Raw genomic sequence first — 24,286 nt, forward strand, 5'->3', positions numbered from 1 at the left:
CAGAAGGGGTTTTGACAGTGGGCACGCGGTCGGAAGGCAAGCCGGCATTAACCACAGCGAGGGCTGCCGGTTGGGAGCTTAGACACACGTGTGCGGGAGCTTGAACTCGGCAGACACACGTGAACGTGAGCCAAGTGAGCCAGCAGACCATATGCCTCCTGTGTCTCCAGAGACAAGTGGGTTAACTCAGCCCCAGGAGAAGACTGGCCACAAAGGTCTGCACCAGAGTGGAATTTTCTCTGCCAGAAAAGCCCGATTAAAAGGTAATTAAAGCTCCAAAGCTCTGGGGGGCTGGGCACAAAGTGCAGTTGATTTTATTGATGTTGGCAATTCTCAGCTTTATTCCATACAGTTTCTAGAATGTCCAGCTCCGGAATTGGATCTGTGAGTCGTAGATCGTCCTCTCTTTACACATTTCATATGGGTTTTACCTTTTCTGCAAATACATATTCCTTTATTTCTGCTCTAATCTTATTTCCCTTCTTGCGTGTGGGGTTGGCTTAATTTGTTGTTGATTCTCCAGTTCTTTAAGGTGTAAAGAGAGCTGGTGTATTCTGGATTTTTCAATTTTTTTGAGAGCGGCTTGGATGGCTGTGTTTCCCCCTTAGAGCCATCTTTGCCGTATCCCATAGGTTTTGGACTGAAGTGTCTTCATTCTCGGTTTCCATGAATTGTTTGTAAGTTTCTTCTTTGATTTCCTGGTTGATCCAAACATTCTTAAGCATATTCCTTTAAACTTGCTAGATTAAATTTTTAAAATCTCTCTCAAAATCAGAGCGTAGTCATTACTTCCCACGGTCCTTCCCCCTCCCCCCACGATCGATGTGGACCTTCACCTTCATTTCATGTCTCGGTCTGTTATAGATCCCATTCACAAGCCCCATCTGTGGCAGGAGTACACGTCCCTTCTTGTCGACAAAATCCAGGCGATGTCGTCCCATCCTCCTGATGGGAGCCTTGGCCATACAGTGGGGTGACTTTGGTCAATGAAATGGTAATGAAAATGGCTCCTGCCCCTCTGAGCGGAAGCTTTAAGAATCCCCACGTGTCTCTTCCTTCTGTCACAAGACCAGCCGTGACTCAGGTGGAGGCGCTCCCTCAGCCCGGGGCCCCGCGGAAATGCCAGAGATCACCCGCAGATGGGTGACTCAAGAGAAACAATCCTCTTGTGGGGTAAGCCACTGAAATTTTTTTTTTTAAAAGATTTTATTTATTTGACAGAGATCACAAGTAGGCAGAAAGGCAGGCAGAGAGAGGAGGGGAAGCAGGCTGCCCGCGGAGCAGAGAGCCCGATGAGGACCTCGATCCTAGGACCCTGAGATCATGACCTGAGCCGAAGGCAGAGGTTTCAACCCACTGAGCCACCCAGGCGCCCCACAAACCGCTGGAATTTAAGAGTGGTTTGCTGTTGCAGTCAAGGTAGCCAACTGTGAGCGCTGATGAGGTCTTGTGATAGGTTTGTGAGTTTAATTTTCCACAAATGACATTCGCATCTCTGGAGTCCTGTGGTTTCCAGCATATTTAAAAACTCAGGAATAGGTGCTGAATCTTCTCAAATGTCTTTTCAGTGTCTCTGGTAATCCTAATATGACCTATTTCCTGAAAACCTGTCGATGTGGTGACTTGAATGAGTAGATTTTAAAGTATTGAACCATTCTTAGAGTCCTGAGACATCTCCCTGGGTCACAGGGCCGCGCGGAGTCTGTATGTTCAGATGCTTTGTGTGTGTTCTTTCCCTCATCTTTTCCTTAGTGAGATCAGTGATTTGACTCGTGTTTTAATTTTCCCAAAGATGCAACCCATGGTCTGTTGTACTGTTTGGAACCGCAGTTTTACTTCGTGGCTTTATATGTCGTTTCATAGATAGTTCTGTGTATACAGAACCTTTTCAGAGGCACTTTGAAAGAAGGCACATTCTGTATGTTTGAAGTATCTCCATCGGATCCATTTTGATTATGTTAATTTTCTTTATTATGTTTATTTAGCTGGCATATATTATGCTCTTAACTGGGGTCTTCTAGGTACTTATTTTTTGCCTACTTGTTTTGACATGGGTATAAGGTGTTAAGAACAAAGACCTTTGGTTACCATTCTATATATCTATTTTTCTTTGTATTTTCTGTAGTTCTTTATGAAGTTGGGTTCTGCTTTTCAAAAATCTATGAATTTCCACTACACTCAGATTTTCATTCTGGAGAAACCTGATATCCATGTTTTTACTCCCACATGCTTGCTTTTATGAATTTCTCTCTTTTGTAAATAAGGTGGGTTTTCAAAAAGATTGGTTTGGATAGGTTATACATTTACATTATTCAAGACAAGTCTCCAGTCCCCCTCCCCAACCCTTGACCCCCACTCTTGCGTATCTGAAAAGGAGTCTTCTTTCTTGTACTGTCATCTGACTGGTAGCACCTGCCCCTGACCACCACTCTCTTTAGTTTCTTACGGACTGTTCCAGATCATCTTTGTGCCTCTGTAAATGGGGGAAAATACAGAGAAGGAGTTTCCCCATTTTTGTGACCTCGTCAGTAATGAACAAGACACATCTTTATGTTTATCTGGGTACCATTTATTGGGTATAATATTCTTAACAATGGCTTTCTCTACAGAAACAGGTGGTTACCTGTAGAACCCCAATATGAGAAATGTGTACAAAAGCAACAGACTGTAACGTAAAAGGAATGTGAAAAAAAAAAACAAAACAACTTAGCAAATGGAAGCTTTATAAATGGACAAAGCACAATGAACTTAAGGAACCGGTCTGTTTCGTAGCTGTAAGTGTACTGTGCTAAGTGGCTTGCAGCCAAGTGTTCAAGATGTTTTACTTAACAGTTGCCGTACACGCTCAAACCATGGGTCTTCCCCACAACCTCCCAACTCGACCTGAGAGAAGGCAAAACAGACCAATTAGCTCTGCCCTTCCTCGTCCTGCCTTGGACTCTTAGAGGATTTTCTGTCTTTCCAATTTGATACTTTTTGTTTTTCTTATCAGTGTTTGCTTATAGACCACGGACATACATGTCATTCTACTTCTTTGTGAAACTAAAAAGATCACAAGCTATTTACCATTTTGTCTGGATTTAAACTGCACTTAAATTGACGACTGAATATATTATTTTCTGGAAGGAGACTCCTGGGGGGAGCATACGACATGTCTTTTGTAGATGATGTGGAAAATCAGGATGGGTTCCAGAATATTCAACCTGGAAGAGCGGAATCCCACTGAGAATCCCTTTCACTGTGTGGTAAATCTCTGGGCTATCGCTACCCGTTATTGAATGTTGTAACAATTTCATATGCAGTGTTTTGTCTCCTAGTTTTTCTCCTATAAAACAGGCTCTCAGGGCCGGACTTGTCAGCTGCCACTGCTGTCCCAGGAGCAGAGAGGGGATTTCCATCCGCGTGCAGGTAGATACAAATGGCTTCTAGAAGCATCCTCACTGCACAGAAACGGATCTTAGCCTGGGGCTCACTGATCTTTCTTAGTGTGTCACTTGTATCATTATCGGAGTTTCCAAAAATGTTTTAAGGGAATAGATGTGAACAGAACTGTAGAGTGAGTCAAGGGAATTGTGCCATCACGGGTAAATTGTGCCATCGTGGGTAAACTGATCTTCTAGGGTTGGGGATGTGCCTGTGCAAGGGACGATGCTGGATTCGAAGCTGGGGCACCGCTGGTGGGCTTCCTCCAAGCCGCCACTCTGGAGAAGAGTGGGCTTTGGGCGTCCAGCGGCTGGGCTGGGGGGAGGGTAGCGACACGCCGCCACAGCCCACACCCACTTGGGTTGACCTACAGTAGCCCTAAAGGCAGAGACTTGTCACATGGCAGGGACATCGGCACTGGGTTTGCTGTGGAAAAGCAACTGGGCTCTGGGTGATAAGAGGCAAACGGATGTATTAGCCTCTGCTGTGTCCAGATGTGTATACGGGCCTGTTCCTGAGTCGTGGTGGGGGGATGGGTGACTGTAGCAGCCTGGGGCAGCCTCTGGGGTGGTTGGGAGGGAAAAGATGGCAGGTGCAGTGTCGCCCACCAGCCAGCCATAGTGTATGAAGTCAGACCTAGGGGTCAGCATGGCACCGTGAGACTCCTGGAGAGGGCTGGTGCCCTGTTTATGTGGGTCACTTGTGGCTACCCGGGGTCCTACTGACAGCAGAGAGGAGAGGGCTCCAGAGCGAGTCTGCCCTGGGCCTGCTGCTTCCAGAACACCGAAGGGAACCCTCCCTTGCAGAAGTTTTCAATGGAATCAGCCTCATGAGGAAAGCCCGCCCAGGGGTCAGGTTGCGTGAGAAAGATCCAGTCCAGCGGCCCAGGGATCTTGCCCTTTTAGTTATTAGGGTTGCATTGGCTCAGAATGCTTAGTAAACATCAACTGAGATGGCAGGAAGGCGCTCGGGCATTCTAACCCGCCCAGCACCAGGCTCTCTGCAGCACCGGGGAGATCACAGTTTTTGCTGTTTTTCTTTGAGGGGATGCAGTGATGGCGTTGTACTGATTTGCCAGAGAACAATGGCCTGTGGTTTCAGCCTGAGAATTCATAATAAAGTTAAGAAGGCATAAAAATGTCCCCTCTGAGACCAGTCAGGAGTATTTATGCTCATGTAGTTTAATTTGTTGCTTTTGTGGTTTCTGTGATGTCATCCCACATGTGTAAGCTGGAAAATTCACACTGGGAAGTGTAACCTCTGTATGCATATTTGGACAATGGAAAATGTTATGCATTGTTTCTCTTGGTTGCTACACATCTGATTCCATGTGTCAGGGAAACAAACTGTTACCAAAAAATTCAGGAGATAAACTTTTAAAGAGAATGCCTGGAAGATTAGCCCTATAGTCTCCGGTAAGTGGGGTCATGTAAGCTACAATGATAACAAGACAGGGCAAGGAAAGTGACAACCCTCAGAGCCTGCTTTGGGCCTAGGCACGTTAAATTTCTCAGCGATGGCCTTATAAACTCAAATCAACCCTTATTCATGCCTATAAAACATTTAAAATATTAAAAATAGACTGCCATGGAAATAAAAGCATTGATTTTTTTGTTTCGACCATCTATAAGGATATAAAAAGGGAGAGGTACACCTCCCCACTGCTTCCCCCCACCCCCTTAAAAAAAAATCCCTGGCTGTGGTTTTTTTCTTTAGTTGTATTAAAATGGAACGTATGCTAAAATGCTTCAGTTGATAGATTCTGTATCTTGGAAGTATTGTTCCTTTAATATCTATATTTGTCAAGGGATGTTAGGTTTAAACATGTTCGCACTCAATAATAACTCGCACGGCTCTATGAACGCAATTTGGGCTGTAGAGCGAGGACTGTGTCATCAGCTGCTGCCCGTAAATGACCACTGATGACACGTGTCATCAGAAGGTCACAGCGTTACCCTTTTTTAATACCAATCTATTCCTGGTTGTCTGAAATGGAAGCACAGGAATTCTAGCTAAGGACAGACAAAAAAAAGACAAAATTCACATCTTCTTCCTGATAATAGGAGGAGGGGCAGAACGACAGATCTAAGAATCCGGGCATCTGTAAAGACAATACCCACATAACGCACCATGAAAATTCTGTAAACTTTTCAACAGCATGTGTTTTGGCCTTGATACAGTTACCAAATGTACTATCAATTACAGTAATTCCGTAGATATTCATCAGCAGTAATACTTTCTAATATGGCTTTGCCTTTTTAAGAAAATAATTGTATGATACACAGACACACTCTATAGGGGTTGGAATGTATCAGATCTGGGCTCCCTTTTGTGTGTTTGTGACACGGATTTGTTTAGTTTATCCGTGATCATGAGTACTATGTTGCCTGGATACAGTGGGGAACAAGGGGCAAGTTAAATGCGGTCTTGTTTTCCGGAAGGCAAGCTGATTCTTGGTATATTCCTGGTCTCTGTGCTTCAAGGCCCAGGCGAACTGCTGAAATGACCCCAGCTGAAGTCTTTACTATAAACCACTCAGAGTGAATTACAGAACTGTGGTCAACTGCTTTCGAGTGTGAAAAGGAGTCACATATGACCCGACTACAACACAGAGGCGTAATGGCATTTTACCTTGTCTGAGGATTTTTGTAATTTTCATGCCATTAGTACAGGCAGGTTCAAGATCTCTTTGTGAAAACGTCTCCCCAGTCAGACATTTGAAGAGTAAAAGGTTGAAGGAGCCGCTGCACAAGACCACATTTCATGAATATTTAGGATTAAGAATCGATTTCCTTATCATATTCTGTGATGCTCAACAGGTAGGTTGCGAGCATTAAAAAAAAAAAAAAAATCAGACCTGCTGAAAACCTCTTTTAGAGAGTCCCGCAGCCAAGCTGGGAACACAGAATACCCCCGAAATAATGCACAAGTAACTTAACCGGATGGTAGACACAGCCTGCCACACGGCGTTCTGTTTGGTTGTAGTTTTTGTGGGCATAGGGAGTCTGCCTAATTTTTAATAAGCTGAATTTTGCAAGAAGAGATTTTTATCTACAATGTTGATTCACTAGGTCTGGTTACTGTTTCACATCTGAAAATAGTTATGGTCCCATGGAAAGCCTCATCTATCTGTCTGAACACAGAATCGTTGTATTACAGTTGAGAAGATAAGGTGGTAATTTGCTTAGCTCCAAGCAGTACCGCGGGGCTGGAGGCTTGCCGTGCCTGGGTGCAGCCCGCTTGCACTAACACTCCCTTCCCCATCTAAACAAGGTGCTGAGGCCGCAGCATCATGGGAAGGGCAATGTTTCTGTAAAGCAATGGTCTTTGCTCTCCAAATGTGCTCAAGGCCTGCGAGCTCAAGGTCAAGTTTCTGCCTGGCCTTATGTTCCAGTCTGTGCCCTGGCTCAGGTTCTCTCCAGACCTTCCCAGCCAGAAGCCAGGGCCTCCCCTTCTATCCTGGACCTTCAAGGTGTGGCTGCTAGTGGGCTGAGGCCCAGGGGCTCCCTGAAAGCCCAGCCCAGCCTGGACGTGAAGCCCCTGGCCCTGGGCTGAGATCATTGGGGGTTCCAGAGACTCACTCAAGGTTCTGCCTGGGGGCTCCTGAGCTGGGTCTGTGCCATGACCACAGCCAGGGAGAGATTGTTGGAGAACCGTTCTGCCAATAAAGCCTCGATCAAAAAGACAACCTCCTGTCCAGAATCCCACGCAGCATGAGATTTCAAGTTCACTGAACTACTGAAAGCGCACAAGGCTTCCTTCCATGGAAAACTCAGTGATGGTTTAAAAAAAAAAAAAAAATGCCTCCCACAGCGCACTGCACTGGAGCCAGCATTGGGCATAAATTAATAATTTACAAGTTCCTGAGCAAGTGTACAGAGCACCAGAGCACAGCACAGCACCGACGGCAGTAGCTCAAGTTCAGAGAATACGGGTGTTTTAAACATTTTAAAAAAAATTCTAAAAGTTGGTACAAAAAAACGAACTCCAACTGGAGTCAAACGATAGTGCAAACATCTGTCTTCGCTGTCGAGAAAAGGTGTCGACTTGCTTCTCACTTCGTGTAGGCAGTGTGGGGGGGCCGGGGTGCTTGGTGGGGGTGCTTGGGAGCGGGTCTGTGGCAAGAGAAAAGAAAACGAGATCGTAGGCGGAGCCCCCCGAAGGCGGCTTGCAGGTCCAGGAGCTCTTCTCCTGCCCTCTGTGGAGCCTTGGGAATCAGACCCCACCCCGATGCTGAGGTCTTGGTGCTGAGGGCTTGGGATGGCCCTGGCGGGTGTCAGGCTTGTGGGGCCCCTGGAGGAGCCCTCACCGGAGCGCCACCTCCTCCCTGCAAGGTGACTCCAGAACCGTGCCCCTGCCTAGAAAAACTGGGAGTCACGGAACCTTCTCTAGGAGCCACATGAGAAAAAGCAAAACCTAGGTGAGACCAATTTTTGTGATGCATTTCACAGAACTCTCCATCGTGGCCGTACATATCAGTACGGATGTCTCCGTGGGAACAGTCCCTGAGCTACTAGGCATCTGGGACCCTGAGTGGTCCCCATCCCACGTGTGTCTACACTGACGGTGTGTCGTTTCTCCACATGCGCACCTGGGGAGCAGAGCCGGGCATGTGGGAGCCCTCGGAAACGAGTTCTTCTTCTTGGAGGGCAAGACCAACACCAGCTTGCGCCGGTGTCAGCGGTCGGCATAGGCGACGACCGGCCACGGCTTGGTGGCATTTAAAAAGAGAGCCTTCCCCTAATCATGTCCGCGTAAAGCGGTGCTTTTTCTTTTGAACTAGAAAAGTAACTTTAAGACTGGCATACGCACCACAGAGAAATAATTAGCATGCTCTTCAGTCTTTCTGTATTTCCACGGTTGGGACTGAAACCACAGCTCTGCCCCCTTGACCGGCATTATCTCTGGGATTTATGAGGCTGCTTGTGCTCTCACAGGCTGAACATTTTTCCCAAAAGCTGTAATGACATCACGAACATGTTTTCCTCATTGGAGATGCTGAATTATTGAGCCCAGGGCCTGGCTAACACCCTACCTTTGGTTCCTCGGAGCTCCTACAGCAAGCTTCCTGCCAAGGGGGTATGCGTGTCAGAAGGGTGTTTTGGCTGCGGGTGTAACCCTACCCGTGGCGGGGGGGGGGGGCAACCTGTAGCCTTTGTCTGTTTCCAGGGTATAAATCCTCTGGCTGCGTGAGCAGGGAGGGGCTGCCCGCTGGCCCCCTTCCCTGGCATTTGCACCATAACGGAAATAGCTGCTTGTAACCTCTAGAACAGGTAACAGTAAAAGGTCAAAAAAAAAAAAAGTTTTGAGTCTTTTATGTTTCTCACGTAACTTGTCTCATTAGGAGTTTATATAATAGTGGCTCAGTTTGACACCTAGCTGGCAAAATTCCTGGAAACGGGATAGCTCTTGAAAACCAGAGTGGGCCAGTCCCGGGTGGTGAACCTCCCTGGGTCCTTTGTCCTCTAGGACAGGGTAAGCGATGACCGTGGCTGGGCAACGGTCGTGAAAGGGGATTCTTTTTGTTAGTTGGATGGAGAAGCTCCCCGTCGTCCCAGGTGTGCAGGAGCTATCCCCTCACCTCACCTCTCTCGTTCAGCTGTGACCACCACCCCCCAAACTCACCTCCTTTCTGGGGACCCCAGGGATGGGGCCAAGGTTATGAAGGTTTCCAGTGGTTTTGGGGGTACGATCTGCCTTCGCGGGATCACACCATTTGGGAGCTGTTCATCTTCACCATGTAGGGGGACAGGGCCTGGCTCACCTCAAGAGCCACAGGTTTCCCAAGCTCACGATCTAGTGCTACTTGATCTTGGTTTCTCTCAGGGACACTGGCGTGCTCAGCAAGAGCCACTGCACGACCCTGGGGGTTACAGGCTTGTGAGTGCCTCATGCTAATGTTCCTGTCAGCTTGGGCAACCCTCATGCTGTTCCGGGTACTGGGGGACAGGAAGCCCGGCCTTAGACTATCGGCCCCCGTCCTGATGGGGCTGGGAAAGCACGGGTCAGTGTGGCTGCCGCACATGGTTCTGGGGAGAAAGGGAGGGGCTGTTACACCGACCTGAGGGGCACCAGGCGGAGCCCAGCCTCCTGCTGTCCTGGGGCCCTGGCTGAGGCACTGGTGAGCCGGCTGGTCCTGCTCAAAGGATCTGCAGGCAGAGGCTTCTGAGGAGGGTTTGGCTTGCGAGGTCCCTGCAACAAACCACAAGACTGTGCGATCACCCGTGTCTGTGAGCTGTGACCAGGCCCTCACCTCAGGGGCCGCCGGAGTCCCCTGCAACATGGCCGGAACCGGAGACTGGGGTTAGGGGCCGGGCTACACAGGTTGCACGTCTGGAGTAAACTTGCTGAACGTGTCCTCTCACCATACAAGCTGTTGACCTTTGTTCTTGCCACCATTTCTTCTAATATTTAAAAGATGTTTCAATAGCCTCACCTAGTTACAAAGGAGGGGCTCCAGAGGCCACCCTGGTCCCAGGCCTTGGGTGACAGTGCACACTGGCGTTTGGGGCCAATGCTACCCGGAGGAGGTGAGCTTTCCTGTGCCTGCAAGCTTCCTTTCAATTTGTAAAGACCTAAAACTGAGAGGTTGGTAAAAATCTTAATTTTCCAGAACCATGTAACAATTCATCCAGCCGCGAATGAATGTGCCAACACAAGTGATCATCTTCCCTCCACCATCGTGGTGTCCCTCTACCCCATGACAATCCAGACTGCTGAGTGAAATGCACTGAAATTCTACCAAAACACTTAATTCAAAGAATCACAAACACACAACGAGGAGGAAAACCTAAGAACATGTTTTGAGGGACAGGCGTAACTCTCTAAGGAAGCTAATGGAAAGGTCATATTGAGCAGAGCATGAACTTGGGAGTGACACTCTGAAGACCATGCTTTGGGACTGTGCCGGTCACTTAATATGTCTAAACCTCAATTTCTTCCTCTGTAAAATGGGAGACAAAAGCACCTATCTGAAAGCATTGTTATACAGACTACATAAAATGCGTGGGGGTGGGGGATGGACACCTTGGGGATTGAGGTGTCAGTCAGTGAAGCGTCTGCCTTTGGCTTAGGTCACAATCCCGGGGTCCTGGGATCAAGCCCCACATCAGGCTCCCTGCTCAGTGGGGAGTCCGCTTCTCCCTCTCCCTCTGCCTCTCTCCCTGTTCTCTCTCTCTCTCTCTCAAATAGATAAAATCTTAAAAAAAAAAAGCTTAGGAAGCCCCCAGAATATAGATAATTATTAATACCGTCAGCATTCCCTCATGCCACAAATTTTAAAATGCTTAATGGAAATATGAGAAAAGCAACACACAGAATATAGTAAAACCACAAGTCACTTGTTTTCAGGGACCCCTTCCCCTGGCTACCCTGAGAAGAGGGGGTACGGGGGGGACCCGGGGTGGGAGTTCAGTTAAGTGTTGACCATGTTCTCCTCTCGGCCCACGGTGAACACAGGTGCCAAGACACCTTCTCTGGTCTTTGGAGCCTAGAAGCACTTGCAAATGCATGGCAAGTCTGTAGGAAATGGTGTTAGAACCTCAAGGGACACAGGATGTCCTAATAAGCAGATGACCTACTTCCCTGGCATAGGCTCACTATTCCATACTTCCAAGACCACTTAAGAGGATTTTGAAACACTTGACTTGAATTTCTCACAGTACTTACCCCACTAAAATTACATTTCCTCCGCAAATGGGGCTCAGTTGAAAGAATGCAAATGTGTATAATCACCATTGAGCATATCTTTGTGAGCAGAGGAAGCAAGTCTGGAAACCACAACTGTATGGAAAGTATGCCAAGTTGAAACAGTGAGCAACGGGCCACTGACCAAGGGATAGACTTCAAAGAGGCATTTCTATACCACTTCTTATTAAAGGAAACAAAATAGAGCAAATGCCTTAAGTAGGCAGAAAGAGTATCTAACATGCCTACGAGGCTGCACACCGAGCATGGGCTGTTTAGAGAGCCAGCCAGGCTCTGCAAACACAGGGGTTATTTAGACTCAAAGTTATAGAGAGGGGGTGCTAACAGGACCTTCCTCAGGAAGTTGATGTGAGGACAGAACCATTAACTGGAAAGCTCTCCACACAGGTCCCAGTACACAGTGTCCAATGAGTTATGGGTAAGCTGTCTCACAGCTATTAGGAGCAAATTTACCATCTAAAGGTACTGTAATCCTAACAACAAACTTTGGGTAATAAACTATGGGAATAAATCAAACTCCATGTCCTAGAAGTTGGCGGAAAACTATGAGCAAGAGATTAGCCTGTGATGTAAAAATGAATGCACGCACCTATAAAACTGAAAAGCTTTGAGGTTTAAGTGATTCATTCCTCAATGATACTGGTTTTGCTCCTAAGAATGAATAAGTATCTGGTCTTGGTAATAAAGATAATGTCAGGTTTTTATTGCAGTGCTGGAGAAAAAGTGAGACCCCTGTTATAATGTATCATAATACATTAGGATTTATTACAGAAACTCAGGAGATAGTTAGCTTGGCCATTCATTCTAGTTTGTTGGGGACATTTGCAATTTATGTTCATGGCCCTGTTTAATTATTAATCACCACCTCTCTCAGCTATGTTCTAGTTTAAAGGATAAATTGTACAGTCACCATAGTGACCAAAGCCCAAACAGTGGAAATGTTGATCGAAAGTTCTGACCTCAAACCCTGGGATCTGCAAAACCCCAATCCACTGTGAACCGGTCACACTCACCAGTGCTGCGTAGGTGAGATGTTTGCTTCCTGCCAGGCCCGAACAGGCCCAGCAGAACAGCGGAGTTAGTGAAAGAGGAAGTATCCTCCCTTCTCAGATGTCAGGCATGGCGATGGGGAGCCTACAAACAGGTGCGAGAAAGCCCTAGCCGCACAGGCCAGGACCTTGCAGGAAGAGGTAGGGTTCCCACATGCCCTGTCAGGCACTGCTTTCCCTGCTGCCTTTGCAAGCCTCGGTTTCCAAGAAAAGTCCAGCCTGGCCACAAAGTGTCATCAGAATAGAGTTGAGAAAGGACTCCCGGCCAGATTGTTCATACTCAATACATATTCTTGTAGACCCATTAAAATCAGGAATTCAGACTCCCATTTTTCTCCCTTTTCAACTTCCAGATATTGGAGGAAAATCGAGATATGCCATTAGGTAGAAGTGTCCCCATTTGTCCATGTTCTGCTTGTGTTTTAGTGGCAGCTACATATTTCAAAATTTTGAGAGGGTTGGGAATACAGTTTTAAATCTAAACAGAGTCCTCTACCTTGGCCCCCATCAACCGTTATCTACCTCTGTGTAAGCCACGGCCAATGCATCCTGCTTATCCGAGATCTCTCCACAGGAAGAGGAGATTTTATCACAGGAAAACACCAGTGATGCTGCAGACATTGCTGATGAGCTCATACAGGGTCAGGGGAAGCCGTCAGCCTCCCCGTCCATACTCAACCTCTCTCTGGCTCTGTGAGGAATATATGTCAAGAGCATGCCAAGGACAACCAGTTCTCAGGGAAATGCTGCAATTTCTTTTTATTCTTCCTTCAAAAAAGCAGAGGTCTCAACAAATCGGCTCTCTTAAAAGAACACACACCGGTCTGTAAGGTGACCTTGACCCTTCTTTCCGAGACTACCTGAAAACAGTGTAGAAAATGCATATAAAGGAACAATACTCCATCTTTAAGGAAAACTTACAACCCCAAAAAGGAGGTGAATTATCCAGCAGGCTAGCATGAAGAAAGGTCCTGGGACGCAGCAGATGTCTGCCATTGCCAATCTGACATTGGAGAGGGGAAAACCCTTGCTTAAAGCAGGTATGAGGAGCAAGCAGATGCCATCATATGTCTGGGCTGCACAAGCAACAGCGTAGACAGGCCCAGTCATCTGTGCAGGCTTGGAGCAGTGCCAGGGCCCCCACAATCCATGCTGGGAGCAGGGAAGGCCAGACCCCTCTTCCCTCAGAGCCCTGAACACTGGGCTGGCCTTTCCCTCAGCTGTCTTGTGACTGGATTTCCAGGAAGAACTGCCCACCTCTAAGGAGGAATTGGACACCCTAGGAAAAGGAAGGCAAATGAAGAACCCATCCTGCAAAAATGTCTGTCTGTAGAAATGAAAAAAGAGAGGCAGCAAAACTCAAATAAAACCATGAAAACCAAGGAAGAAAATAGCACCGAACACAGGGCTGTGAGGGTCCCAGCCGAGGGAGATGAAAAGTTTCACAGTACAACAGAGACCACAGCAAAGACAACACAACATACGCACAAGAGGTGTCACTTAAGGGATCTGAGTGAAGATGGAAGAAACACCCACAATTATCTTGTAAAAACTTTCCTAACAGTGAGAGGGTCAGATCCATGGATTACAAGGGCACCCTGTTTCCCCAGGAGAATGAATTCAACTCCTCAATTGTAAGATACAAGCTATGGAAGTTACCGGACAGCAAAGAGACCAAATCATTTCACTTAAAAGGACAGAAAAAAAGCGCCAACTTCTGATTTGTCCAGGGCAGACAGAGGAAGCCCATGTATAAGAGTTCTGGGAAAACAATGTGTGACCCCTTAATTTTATACACATGCTGTGGCTGAGAAGCAAAAGTAACAGCCAAGTGTCTTTGAACATGCAAGAGTGAGGGAGTGTACCTCACTGCAGGGCTCTCATGGAAGGAGGTACCATAGAATGTCATCAGCTAGCCAGGCAAGGAATGAATATGTGGCAGAAAGATCATCCATGAGCGTCGAATCCTTTCAGTGTAGACCTGCATCAGTCCAAACTGTGGTGTTCATGGCTACAGAACAGAACGCTACAAATCATGGTAATGGAGACAGTACAGACCTAACCAGCTGGGAGGTGAATCTCCCATTTCTGGTTATATGGCAGGCTGGTTATTTTGACCTATTTTCTCTCTAAAACCACTGAAATTATTGGAGACACACACACACACACACACACACACAATATTTTTTTTTGAAACAACAAAGAGCTGCAAGATAGCAAGATATATCAGGTCCACATCTCATTGCAAGCAGCAGCCTGCAGAGCTGGGTATCTACTGAAGCTGAGAAGTCATTTGGCAAATTAGAGAAACCTAAGTTTTGGTTTTGATACCCTTGTATGGTGAGGGAGACAGGAGTCCAAGGTCAGCACCAGACCAAGTTTAATAGGACACTATTCCTTCCCTTCCCAACCTCTCCCCAATAAAGCCGGACTCTACAAAGAACTATAACTCTGGTAAGAATGTTCTAGAAATACTAGGAGACTGTAAGGAGAGTTCCCTTGGTGCTAGGCAGACCAATGGAGGAAAATAAAGCTCTAACCATAAACTGCCCTTGAGGACCTGAAGCTGAGATCACATCACGTTGGTAGCTCAATCAGATCAAGTCATTGAAAGGGGTCTCAAACTGGTACTGCTTCCAGGCACCAGGCAGAGGCCAAATACATCCTCTCTGAAGGGTCAAACCTTCATCCTAGATCTCAACTTCCAGAAGGTTTTCTAGATAATTTTCCAGAAAAATGAGAAGCTCAGTAAAAAATTGCCAAGCACACAAAGAAGCAAGGAATTGTGAAAGAGACCTCAGGAGTAATATACCCAAAGATTTCAGATTGTGGAATTATTTGAACACATTTTCTGTATTTAAGGAAATAAAATACAAGTCAGCATATTGCAATAAGGAAAATTTCTAGAAATAAAAGGTAAATAAAACACAATTGCACCAAAAAGAAATACTTAAGAATATGTTTTACCAAGGAGGTGAGACTATAAAACATGGATGAAAGAAATTGAAGATGACACAAATAAATGGGAAGATACTCCATGCTCATGGATTGGAAGAATTAATGTTATTAAGATGTCCATAATACCCAAAGGAATCTACAGATTCAATGCAATTCCTATCAAAATACCAACAGCATTTTTCACGAATGAAAGCAGATAATACTAAAATTTGTATGGAACCACAGAAGGCCCCATTAGCCAAAGCAAACTTGAGAAAGATGTACAAAGCTGGAGGTATCACAAGCCTAGATTTTAAGATATACTACCAAGCTATAATAACCAAAACGGCATTTTACTGGTACAAAAATGGACACATTGACCAGTGGAATAGAACAGAGAGCCCAGAAATAGACACTTGCTTATCTGGTGAATCTATGACCAAGGAGGCGAGAATATACAATGGGGAAAAGAGTATCTTTAGTAAATGGTGCTGGGAAACTGGACTGCTTTCTTATACTACACACAAAAATAAGCTCAAAATGGGTTATAGACTTAAATGTGAGACCTAGATCATAAAACTCCTAGAAGAGACTATAGGCAGTAAACCTTTTGACATTGGCTTTAGCAACATTTTTCTAGATATGTCTTCATAGGCAAAGGGAACAAGTCAACTATTGGGACCAGCCCCAAATGAAAAGTCTTTGCACAGCAGAGGAATGAACAAAATGAAAAGGCAACGTATTGAATGGGAGAAGATATTTGCAAATGACAGTTCCAATAAGGAGTTAATATCCAAATATACAAAGAACTTGCACATCTCAACACCAAAAAAAATCCAATTTAAATATGGGCAGAGGAACCGAATAGACATTTGCCCAAAGAAGACCTGTAGATGCTCAACAGACACATGAAAAGATGCTCCACATTACTGATCACCAGGGAAATGTGAGTCAAAACCATACTGGGGTACCACCTCACCTGTCAGAGTGGCTGGTATCCAAAAGATAAGCAGTAACAAATGTTGGCGAGGATGTGGAGAATGGGAACCTCTTGCACTTTTGGTGTGAATAGAAGTTGGTGAAGCTACTGTGGAAAAGAGTATAGATGTTCCTCACAACATTAAAATAGAAATATCATAGGATTCAGTAATTATCCTACTGGGTACTGACCCAAAGAAAACAAAGCCGCTAATTTGCAAAGATATATGCACCCCTATGTTGACTGCAGCAGTATTTACAAAGCCAAGATGGGGAAGCAGCCCAGTGTCCATCGATGGATGGACGGATAAAGAAGGAGTGGTGTGTATATACAATGGAATATTACTCAGCCATAGAAAAGAATGAGATCCTAGAGAGTATTATATGAAGTGAAATAAGACAGGGAAAAACAAACACCATATAATTTCACTTGTGGAGTCTAAACGTGTTATCCCAAAAACCAAATGAATGAACAAATAAACAAAAGCAGAAACCAACCCATAAATACAGAGAATAAAATTGGTGGTTGCCAGTGGGAGGAGAAGTAGGAGAATGAGCAAAAAGGGGTGAAGGGAAATGGCGGGTCCAGGCTTCCTGTTATGGAAGGACTAAAGCCTGGGGATGAAAGGCACAGCACAGGGAACACCGTCAATGCTATTGTAATGGTAGTGTATGGGGAGAGATGGGAGCGAAGCTTCTGAGCACGGCCTCACGTACGGAGTTGTCAGAGCCCGTGTTGTGCACCAAAGACTAATGTAACATTCTGTGTCAGCTGTCCTTCCAAAAAAAAAAAAAAAAAGGAAAACACACTTGAATGTGAATGCAAACTGTGTGAAGCCAATTGTAGTTTGATACCATTTACATAAATTGAAAAACACGGTGTGTGATATATTCATTGGATATACTTATCTATGTGGACATATTGAAAAGGTTCTATAGAAAAATCCACACCAACCTACAAAAGTGATTATATCTGAGGTAGTCGCAGTGACATTGTCTGGACTGCCTTGTTTTTCCTTTTTTTAAAAATTTTTTTAAAAAAATTTATTTGACAGACAGATCACAAGTAGGCAGAGAGGCAGACAGAGAGAGAGGGGGAAGCAGGCTCCCCACTGAGCAGAGAGCCCAATTTGGGGCTCGATCCCAGGACCCTGGGATCCTGACCTGAGCCGAAGGCAGAGGCTTTAACCCACTGAGCCACCCAGGTGCCCCTATTTTTCCTTTTTTAAAAAAAAGGAAAGTGTGCATGTCACCTGAGATTTAAATAGGCACATGCATGAGAAAACCAATGGGCTGTACCTGTGTAGTGTAAATGAGGGTAAGTCCTACATTATTTTCACTCTTCTGTATTTCAAACGCCTTAACAACTCATGACAACCAAAAGGAAATTAATTTCAACCTTTGGGCCAAAGGAAAAAACAAAAGCAAAAGTGTAGGTTATTTTAAAATACGAATAGAGAGAACAGTACCAATCAGAACCAGTGAGCACAGATAATGCAGTGATTGGAGGGAAATTCCTAGACCCCTGTGCTTATTTGGTAATGTATGCATAAAATAAATAATGAAGTATGAACAGAAATGAAGTAAGGGTCTAAGAAGTTAGAGAAAGAAATCTAGAGATGGAGGGAGATGAGAAAGGGGAAAAGCACACATTAGAAAAACGAGGAGCTGTCATTTAGCAGAGACTCATTACACCACATGCTCATGATATTAGATATTTTCATGAAATGACCATGAAGCCCAGAGAGGCAGGTGCGCTCGCCATCCGGGGTGTGCTGGGGGGGACTAAGGTAGTGCTGCTGTGGCCGAGGGACAGAGACTGGGAGGCTGCGTTGCTTTAAGGCTCCAGCCAGCTCCTGTGGGAGCTGCTGGGTGGCCAGAAAACACTAATGAAACACAAGCTGGGAAGGGACAAAACAGCACACAGACTCAAGAAACAGGGTTGAGGATTACTCGGTTGGTCCTCCAGAAACAGGGAGTTGGATTCTTACTTCATTTTACACACCAACAACAATGGCAAATGGACCAAATATTCCAGTGTAGGAAAAAAAAAAAAGATCCCAAAAGAATGAGACAAAAACCTTTGTATTCTGTGGGTAGACAGGCCTCTCCAAAGACAATGATATGGCAGAGGAGAGGAAAGAGTTTACGAAAAAGGAAAAAAAAACCCCACAAATGGATCTTATATCTTTGAAAAGAGGTTCTGCCTCATTTATGGGAAGAGAAATGTAGACACCACTTATTTTTTTTAGCTATTGTATGGGCAAAGAAAAGTCAACTCTCTGAATACCGTGTTGTTGGGGAGTTGGGGAGTAGAAATCGGCAGGACTCCTTTCCAGGCTGTTCCGCCTCATCAGATCTTACGGCCTTTGGATAATCCTCGTGTTCCCGGGACGTTACCCCACAGATGTCCTCTGCAGGGCCCTGAAGTCCTTGGGCAAGGACATGCCTGTTTGATGCAGCAAATGATTGGAAACAACCCACGTGGCCCTCAGTAAAGGACAGGTTAAGTAATTTATGGGATGGCTCCACAGCAAAACACAAAGTAGCGGAAAGAATGAGGTGGACCCCCGTGTCACCGCTCGGGGACAGCCAGAGTGCTAGAGATGCTGGGGTGGCCTGCCATGTGAGTTCCAAACAAGAGGCTAAGAGGAAACAAGAGGCCAGCAAGCTGGCAGGTGCTAAAGGTGGGTGTGAGGCAGACAGTGTTTCATGATACTCTTTTCTCCAATTTTGCATGTTCAAAAATTTCCAGGTTTTCAATAATTTCTCTCTGAAGAGAGAGAGACAGTGGAAAGGAGGCTTTCGCCTGTATTCCAAGTTGTAGTTAAAAAGCCTAGTAACCCTGCTCGCTTCTGGCAAAGGAAGCCTGGGGGCAGAGGTGGGAGGGAGACCAGTTGTTTTCTAAGCAACCCTCTGTTCTGTTGGAATGTGTAATTATGGGCATATATGACCTGTTAAAAAAATAAAGGGTAAAATCAGCATCATTTTTCTCAAGTATAGCTTGCGTGTTTCTCATAACTCTCTAAATGAGTGGAAAGCAAACATCCCTTAGAAAACTGTGACCATCTGAATGGCTTTCTTCTGCGGTTCCTTCTCTCCAGAGAGATACAGGAAATAGATGTTTTTAAAGACAACACATGGGTTTGTCACATGAATAACTGGTATAGGATATGAAACCAGAGAAATTTCAGTTAAGATTCCTAGAAGTACTGGGCAGGTGGCAAGGAGAGGTCAGCAGGAGTCCAAGACCTTGGTAGCTACATTTCAGATTTACAGGAGGAAGGGACTCAAATTTTTATGAACTTGTGACTCACGGAACGTGACGGCCACAGGGGAATAACTGATAATGGGAGGAGACTTATTTTTTACTACTTAAAATTCACATCCCCTCGGTGTATTCCTCTTGCATCTATTATGTTCAAGGGACTGGACGTGGGTGTGCCTGGAGATGCACGACCCAGTCTGCACCTCCTGACATTGGACAGAACAGATGACAAGGTCACCTCTGAGGCAGCAGGTGAGCATGGAGGCTCACGGGAGGATGGCGGAAAAGGTCAGACAGGGGGCAGCCTCCGACAACATCTGGGAAAAGGGGGAAATTTGGAAAGCAGCGAGCAGGCATGGCCGGGGCGGCCGGGGGTCGGGGGGCGGGCACAGTGTCCAGCACTTGTGCTCAGCTATTAGCTTTGGAGTTGCCTGGCTTAACGAAGGTTTTTAGAAAGATCCGCTTCGTTGTATTTCATCTCACTTCCTTGGGAGAATATCTTGACAAATGGATTTCCTTTTCTCATTACATATCAGCATTTCTGATGAGAAAGGATCTAAATCATCAGATTTCCAGGTCCCGTGAGCACTGGTTTAAACACCAGACACCCACACAGGCCAGAAGGGTACAAGTCCTTATTCATTCAAATGCCGAGTTCATTCTGTTGAAAAGGACTTGGAAAGTCAGGGCTCTGCCTCAGAGTCCACATTAATTCATTTTGCTCACATCTATATCCTAAACCGTTTAGGAATGAGGAACTGTTGTTTACCAGGAACAGCTGGGGGCGTGGGGGTGGAACTGTTCAGCACCCCCTCTGCGGGGCTGGGGCGGGAGGGGATTTGGAGCTCCTTGAAACAGACATTGTAACCCCCACCCCAGGCCACTGAAGAAAGTCGTTCCGCAGCCCTCTCAGTCCGCAGAGACCGCACGAGAGGAGCTGGTCTCGTTCGACAAAACATGGTAGTATGTTCCGCAGACACAGACAAGGCGCCGATGAGGAGAAGCGCCTGTCAGAAACACGGAACCGACCATGTCCACCTCTGCGGAACATGCACGTGGCCTTCTTGGTATTTGAAAACGCAGCCCCAGGACCGCTCTGATTCCGAGCAAGGACCAGCTCCAGGAGAGATGAGTCAGGACCAGAAGGACACGAGCTCGCTCGCATTGCCAGCTAAAGGACAGAGAAATACAGGACTCTCGTGTTACAGACGCAAGCCTCTACAGGATGCCAGAAGGTCCACCCCCCCTCAGCACCTTGTATCTCTGCAGCAAAATGGGGGCAAAAATGAATCCAACACGGCAGAGATGGTCGGTGGTGTGAACTAGGCTAACCTGAATAGTCTTCAGCCAGAACAGTGTCTGCCTCCGTCCTCTCCAGCTACCCACCTGTCCCAGACTGCAGGCAGCGAACGTGGTTTTCCCACCTCTGGGAGCCTTCCTACCAAGCTGTTCGGCCTCACTGTACCTGGTTCCATCCTCTGCAAAATGGGGCCAAGGGGGATGTCAGCTCCCAGGCTCCAGGAGATGGTCAGAAATGCCCATAAAGACACTTGGCTCAGGAATGCCAGCCGCGTCATCGGTGTTCAGTAAATGTTTGCTATGTTACAATGATTTAAAATAGAAAGCTCCTTATACCAAGACAATTAGTAAAACCGCACACCCAGACACATGCATGCCCACAGAAATACACTTCTACGCTATTCGGTTTTGAGAATAAAAATAGCAATGAATCCTGTCGCCCCCATTTTGAGGACATCTCTGCAGTGCAGAGAAGCTGTGCCAGAAATGGGGCTGGCAAGCGTTCTTAGGGGCCTACCAGCTCTTTCAGGAAAAGACTCTGATTCAGCAAAAATCAATCTCAGGAGCAGATCCAATTGTCCTTTTTTGGTTCTTATTTTCCTGAAGAAGCTAATCTGACTAGAAAAACAATCTGAGCCAGTTCAGTATTACAATTCACTGATAAGATTGCTCAGAGGAAAAGCACTTCCTAGCATTTTCCAGGAAACTAGGGGCTTAAAGAAATCAACAAAAACGACCCTGAGCCAGATATCCTCACACAGCAGCATGTATAGTTCAAATGCCATTTTATGGGGCAAACCTTAAAATAAAATACAGATAAATGCTAAAAGAGGGACACTTGCATGAAGGTTGTGCTCCTTAGAAGAATGGCCCGGCTACGGATTGAAGGTACCTCTTGGGCTCCCTTTAAAATCCTGGCACGTTTCAGTCTGACAGCCGAAAATTGCACTGCAGTCTGCTGCTACTTAGTACAGCCCTTGCTAGACATAATTTTCTGTGAGCAGAAATCTTTTTTTTTTTTTTGACAGAAATATCTATTTCTTAGATGTGACATTGAACACATTTTTATTTAAACTTTAAATGACTTTATTAAGCCAATTAATCAGAATAAACTGCATAAAGACATTCAGGAGGAGGACACAGGGGGGTCACAGAGGTGTGTAACTGCCTACAGCTGTGCCTTGTGTCATTGAAATCCTCGAAATCTAATGAAAAACCCCAACAGTTTGTCCCCATCTGGCTCTCTTCTCTTCCAGGAGCAAAATTACGCACACCGATGTCTGGCTGTTGAGAATACGAGTGGTGTTCCTATCTTGCAGGCTTTGGAGGGTCGTACGTCACTGTTCAGGCTTAGGTGGCTCGAGGCCCTCTCTTACGCGACAGGAGGTCGCTCGGTCTATGCCCAAACTCTTGTCATCTTCCCTGTGTGGCGTCTGTGTACCGGGCTGCTGCCTGCCTCCTCCCCTGGGCTCCTCCTCCCGACCTGGGTTCGGATCCTCTCCGAGCATCTCAGACCTGACTCTGCAGGTGCTGTCCTCCCACTGGACATCAGCCTTGCCTCCCTACTCGGGACTGGCTGGAGGCCACTGTGATGATGGTCTGCCTGCTTCCCTGAGAGTTTAAATAGGTCAGAGGGCACCAGCACACAGATGTTTCCCCTCCAAGTTCCCTAGCTCACCCAGTGTTTCTGGGGCTTCCCTCCCTTCTGGAAGTCAGGTCAGTTGACTTCATGAACCAAGTGTGTGGTCCAGACAGTGATCCTCTGGCTGGATTCTGTGCAGGTCATCAACTGCCAGGTGTCTGTCCCTCCTGTCCCAGCCCGGGGGTCAGGCTGGAGCCTACCACCTCAAGTGGCTTCTTCCCAAGAACGTCCTTTCAGACTTCTGCTCAAGACCCACACTTGCTAGGTGCTGTATCTTCTCCCCTTACTACACATTATTCTATTTTAAAAAATGATCATAATGATAATATTGACATTTTGGGGGGTGTGCAAAGTTGAGTGATTTTTAACCCTTTCACGGAGAAAAACAACAGAGAATATCTTAAGAATGACCATCCCCAGAAGGGCTCTAAAGCCTTCTGGGATCCGTGCACAGACTTCCTTTCTTTCCTCTTCACTTCCTGCCAGACCCTGACATGAACCACCCAGCAGCAGGACCCACGGAAAAAGGCACCTGGTGCTTCCAAAGTGGCCTGAAAGATGGAAACGTCTTTCTGATTGGTGTGATCTCTACTGCCCTCTCCCACTCCCCTCCCTCCCCAACACACACAAGGGAGCCTTCCTGCAGGCCAGGGTCAATGCCATGCTGGGTGTGGTATTCTGTGATGCTCCCCAACGACACAGAGTGCAACATAGGCGGTCACACACCTCTGTGACCCCCCGTGTCCTCCTCCTACTCTCCTGTTCCCGAGCCTGCCTTCTGCCTTTCATGCTCTGGGGGAACTTGGCAAGTCAGCCAGTAGCCAGATGAACGTACTGCCTTAAGTTTTCTCTAAAATAGCTGGCAGGATGAAAAGGAAATGAAGAGTTTGTTTCTTCGATCGAGGCCAAGGAGGTAGGTTGAGAAGTTTGCGTTCCAAGGGACATTCTGCTGCAAAGGAAATGGTACCTGGGAAGGGGATGTCTGTGGACAAGACGGGGAGCAGAGTCAGACATCCCCGATTTGTATAAATCACACAGAGTGCTGGACAGAAAGATCAAACATTTAGCCTTTCGATGTGAGGTGTATATTGTGTTTACGGTAACATTTTCCTTCTGGAAGGTTCGGATGGTAAGTCTGGATGAACAACGTATGGCTAGCCGTGCAGCCGTGTGTTTGTCAGGTTGTGGGGGACTGGGCACAGGACTCGAAAGTGCAGTGTCAGTGGATTCGATCTGTGCTGCCAAGAATAAGCCACCTCCAAACACAGCCCACACCTGCATGGAATTAATTCCAGATCTCTACGTGCGATGGGGGAGGAAGCGCGAGCTTAATCTGTATCGTATGTCTTGGAAAAGCTCCAGACAGACACCAGCTTGCAGTGAGAAATGTGGATTTTTCAGTTCCTAATGTTTAAAGGGTAACATTTCCTTCGTTTCATAAAACAGAATGAAGGCCTTTTTTCGGGACCTGTTTTTAAAGGAAATCTTGAGGGAGTGATTTCTGTAGGCATTGGCTGCTGTCAGGAAAAAAAGATACCAGCAAGTGGAAATATTTTGCCTCAGATCCCATGGACTGTTAAAGACAGTCCCAGTTTGACATGGTGCATAGGCAAGTTGTTTAAAGAGAGACATAAAAAGCCTCGGCATGAGGGAATCCATGGGAAAAGAGCTGGCAGGCTCTGCAGATATCTGAAATTTTCATGCAAAGTATTGAGTACGGGTGCATTTTCTGGGGGTTCATAGCTTTCATCAGATTCTCAAATAAGTCCATCACCCAGAAAAGTTTAGGACATGTTTGCTGCCTTCCCCCAATGTAAATCCGAGGCAGGTTAGAAAAACAACTGTGGAAGAACTCTCAACAGCCAATAAAATAAACAGAAGAGACTAGAGGTAGACCTTGACTGATAGTGAAATGGAAGGGGACTTTGCAAGCACAAAGAAAGGGGAGAATTCACACAAAAGACAAATACATTTAATAGGCAA

General features: G+C 46.2%; 1 protein-coding gene across 1 annotated transcript in view; it reads right to left on the bottom strand.

The window, feature by feature from the left end:
* Positions 1-2,547: 2,547 nt before the first annotated feature.
* Positions 2,548-24,286, bottom strand: part of ADAM12 (ADAM metallopeptidase domain 12) — a 354,460-nt gene continuing 332,721 nt past the window's right edge. The window contains exons 22-23 of the mRNA XM_047702993.1: positions 9,485-9,615; positions 2,548-7,538 (exon numbers count right to left, since the gene is read on the bottom strand). Coding sequence (XP_047558949.1) covers positions 7,478-7,538; positions 9,485-9,615 — 192 coding nt within the window. The 3' untranslated portion in view covers positions 2,548-7,477. The remainder of the gene's footprint in view (positions 7,539-9,484; positions 9,616-24,286) is intronic.

The sequence above is a fragment of the Lutra lutra genome, chromosome 14 (genome assembly GCF_902655055.1).
Source record: "Lutra lutra chromosome 14, mLutLut1.2, whole genome shotgun sequence".
NCBI classification, from domain to species: domain Eukaryota; kingdom Metazoa; phylum Chordata; class Mammalia; order Carnivora; family Mustelidae; genus Lutra; species Lutra lutra.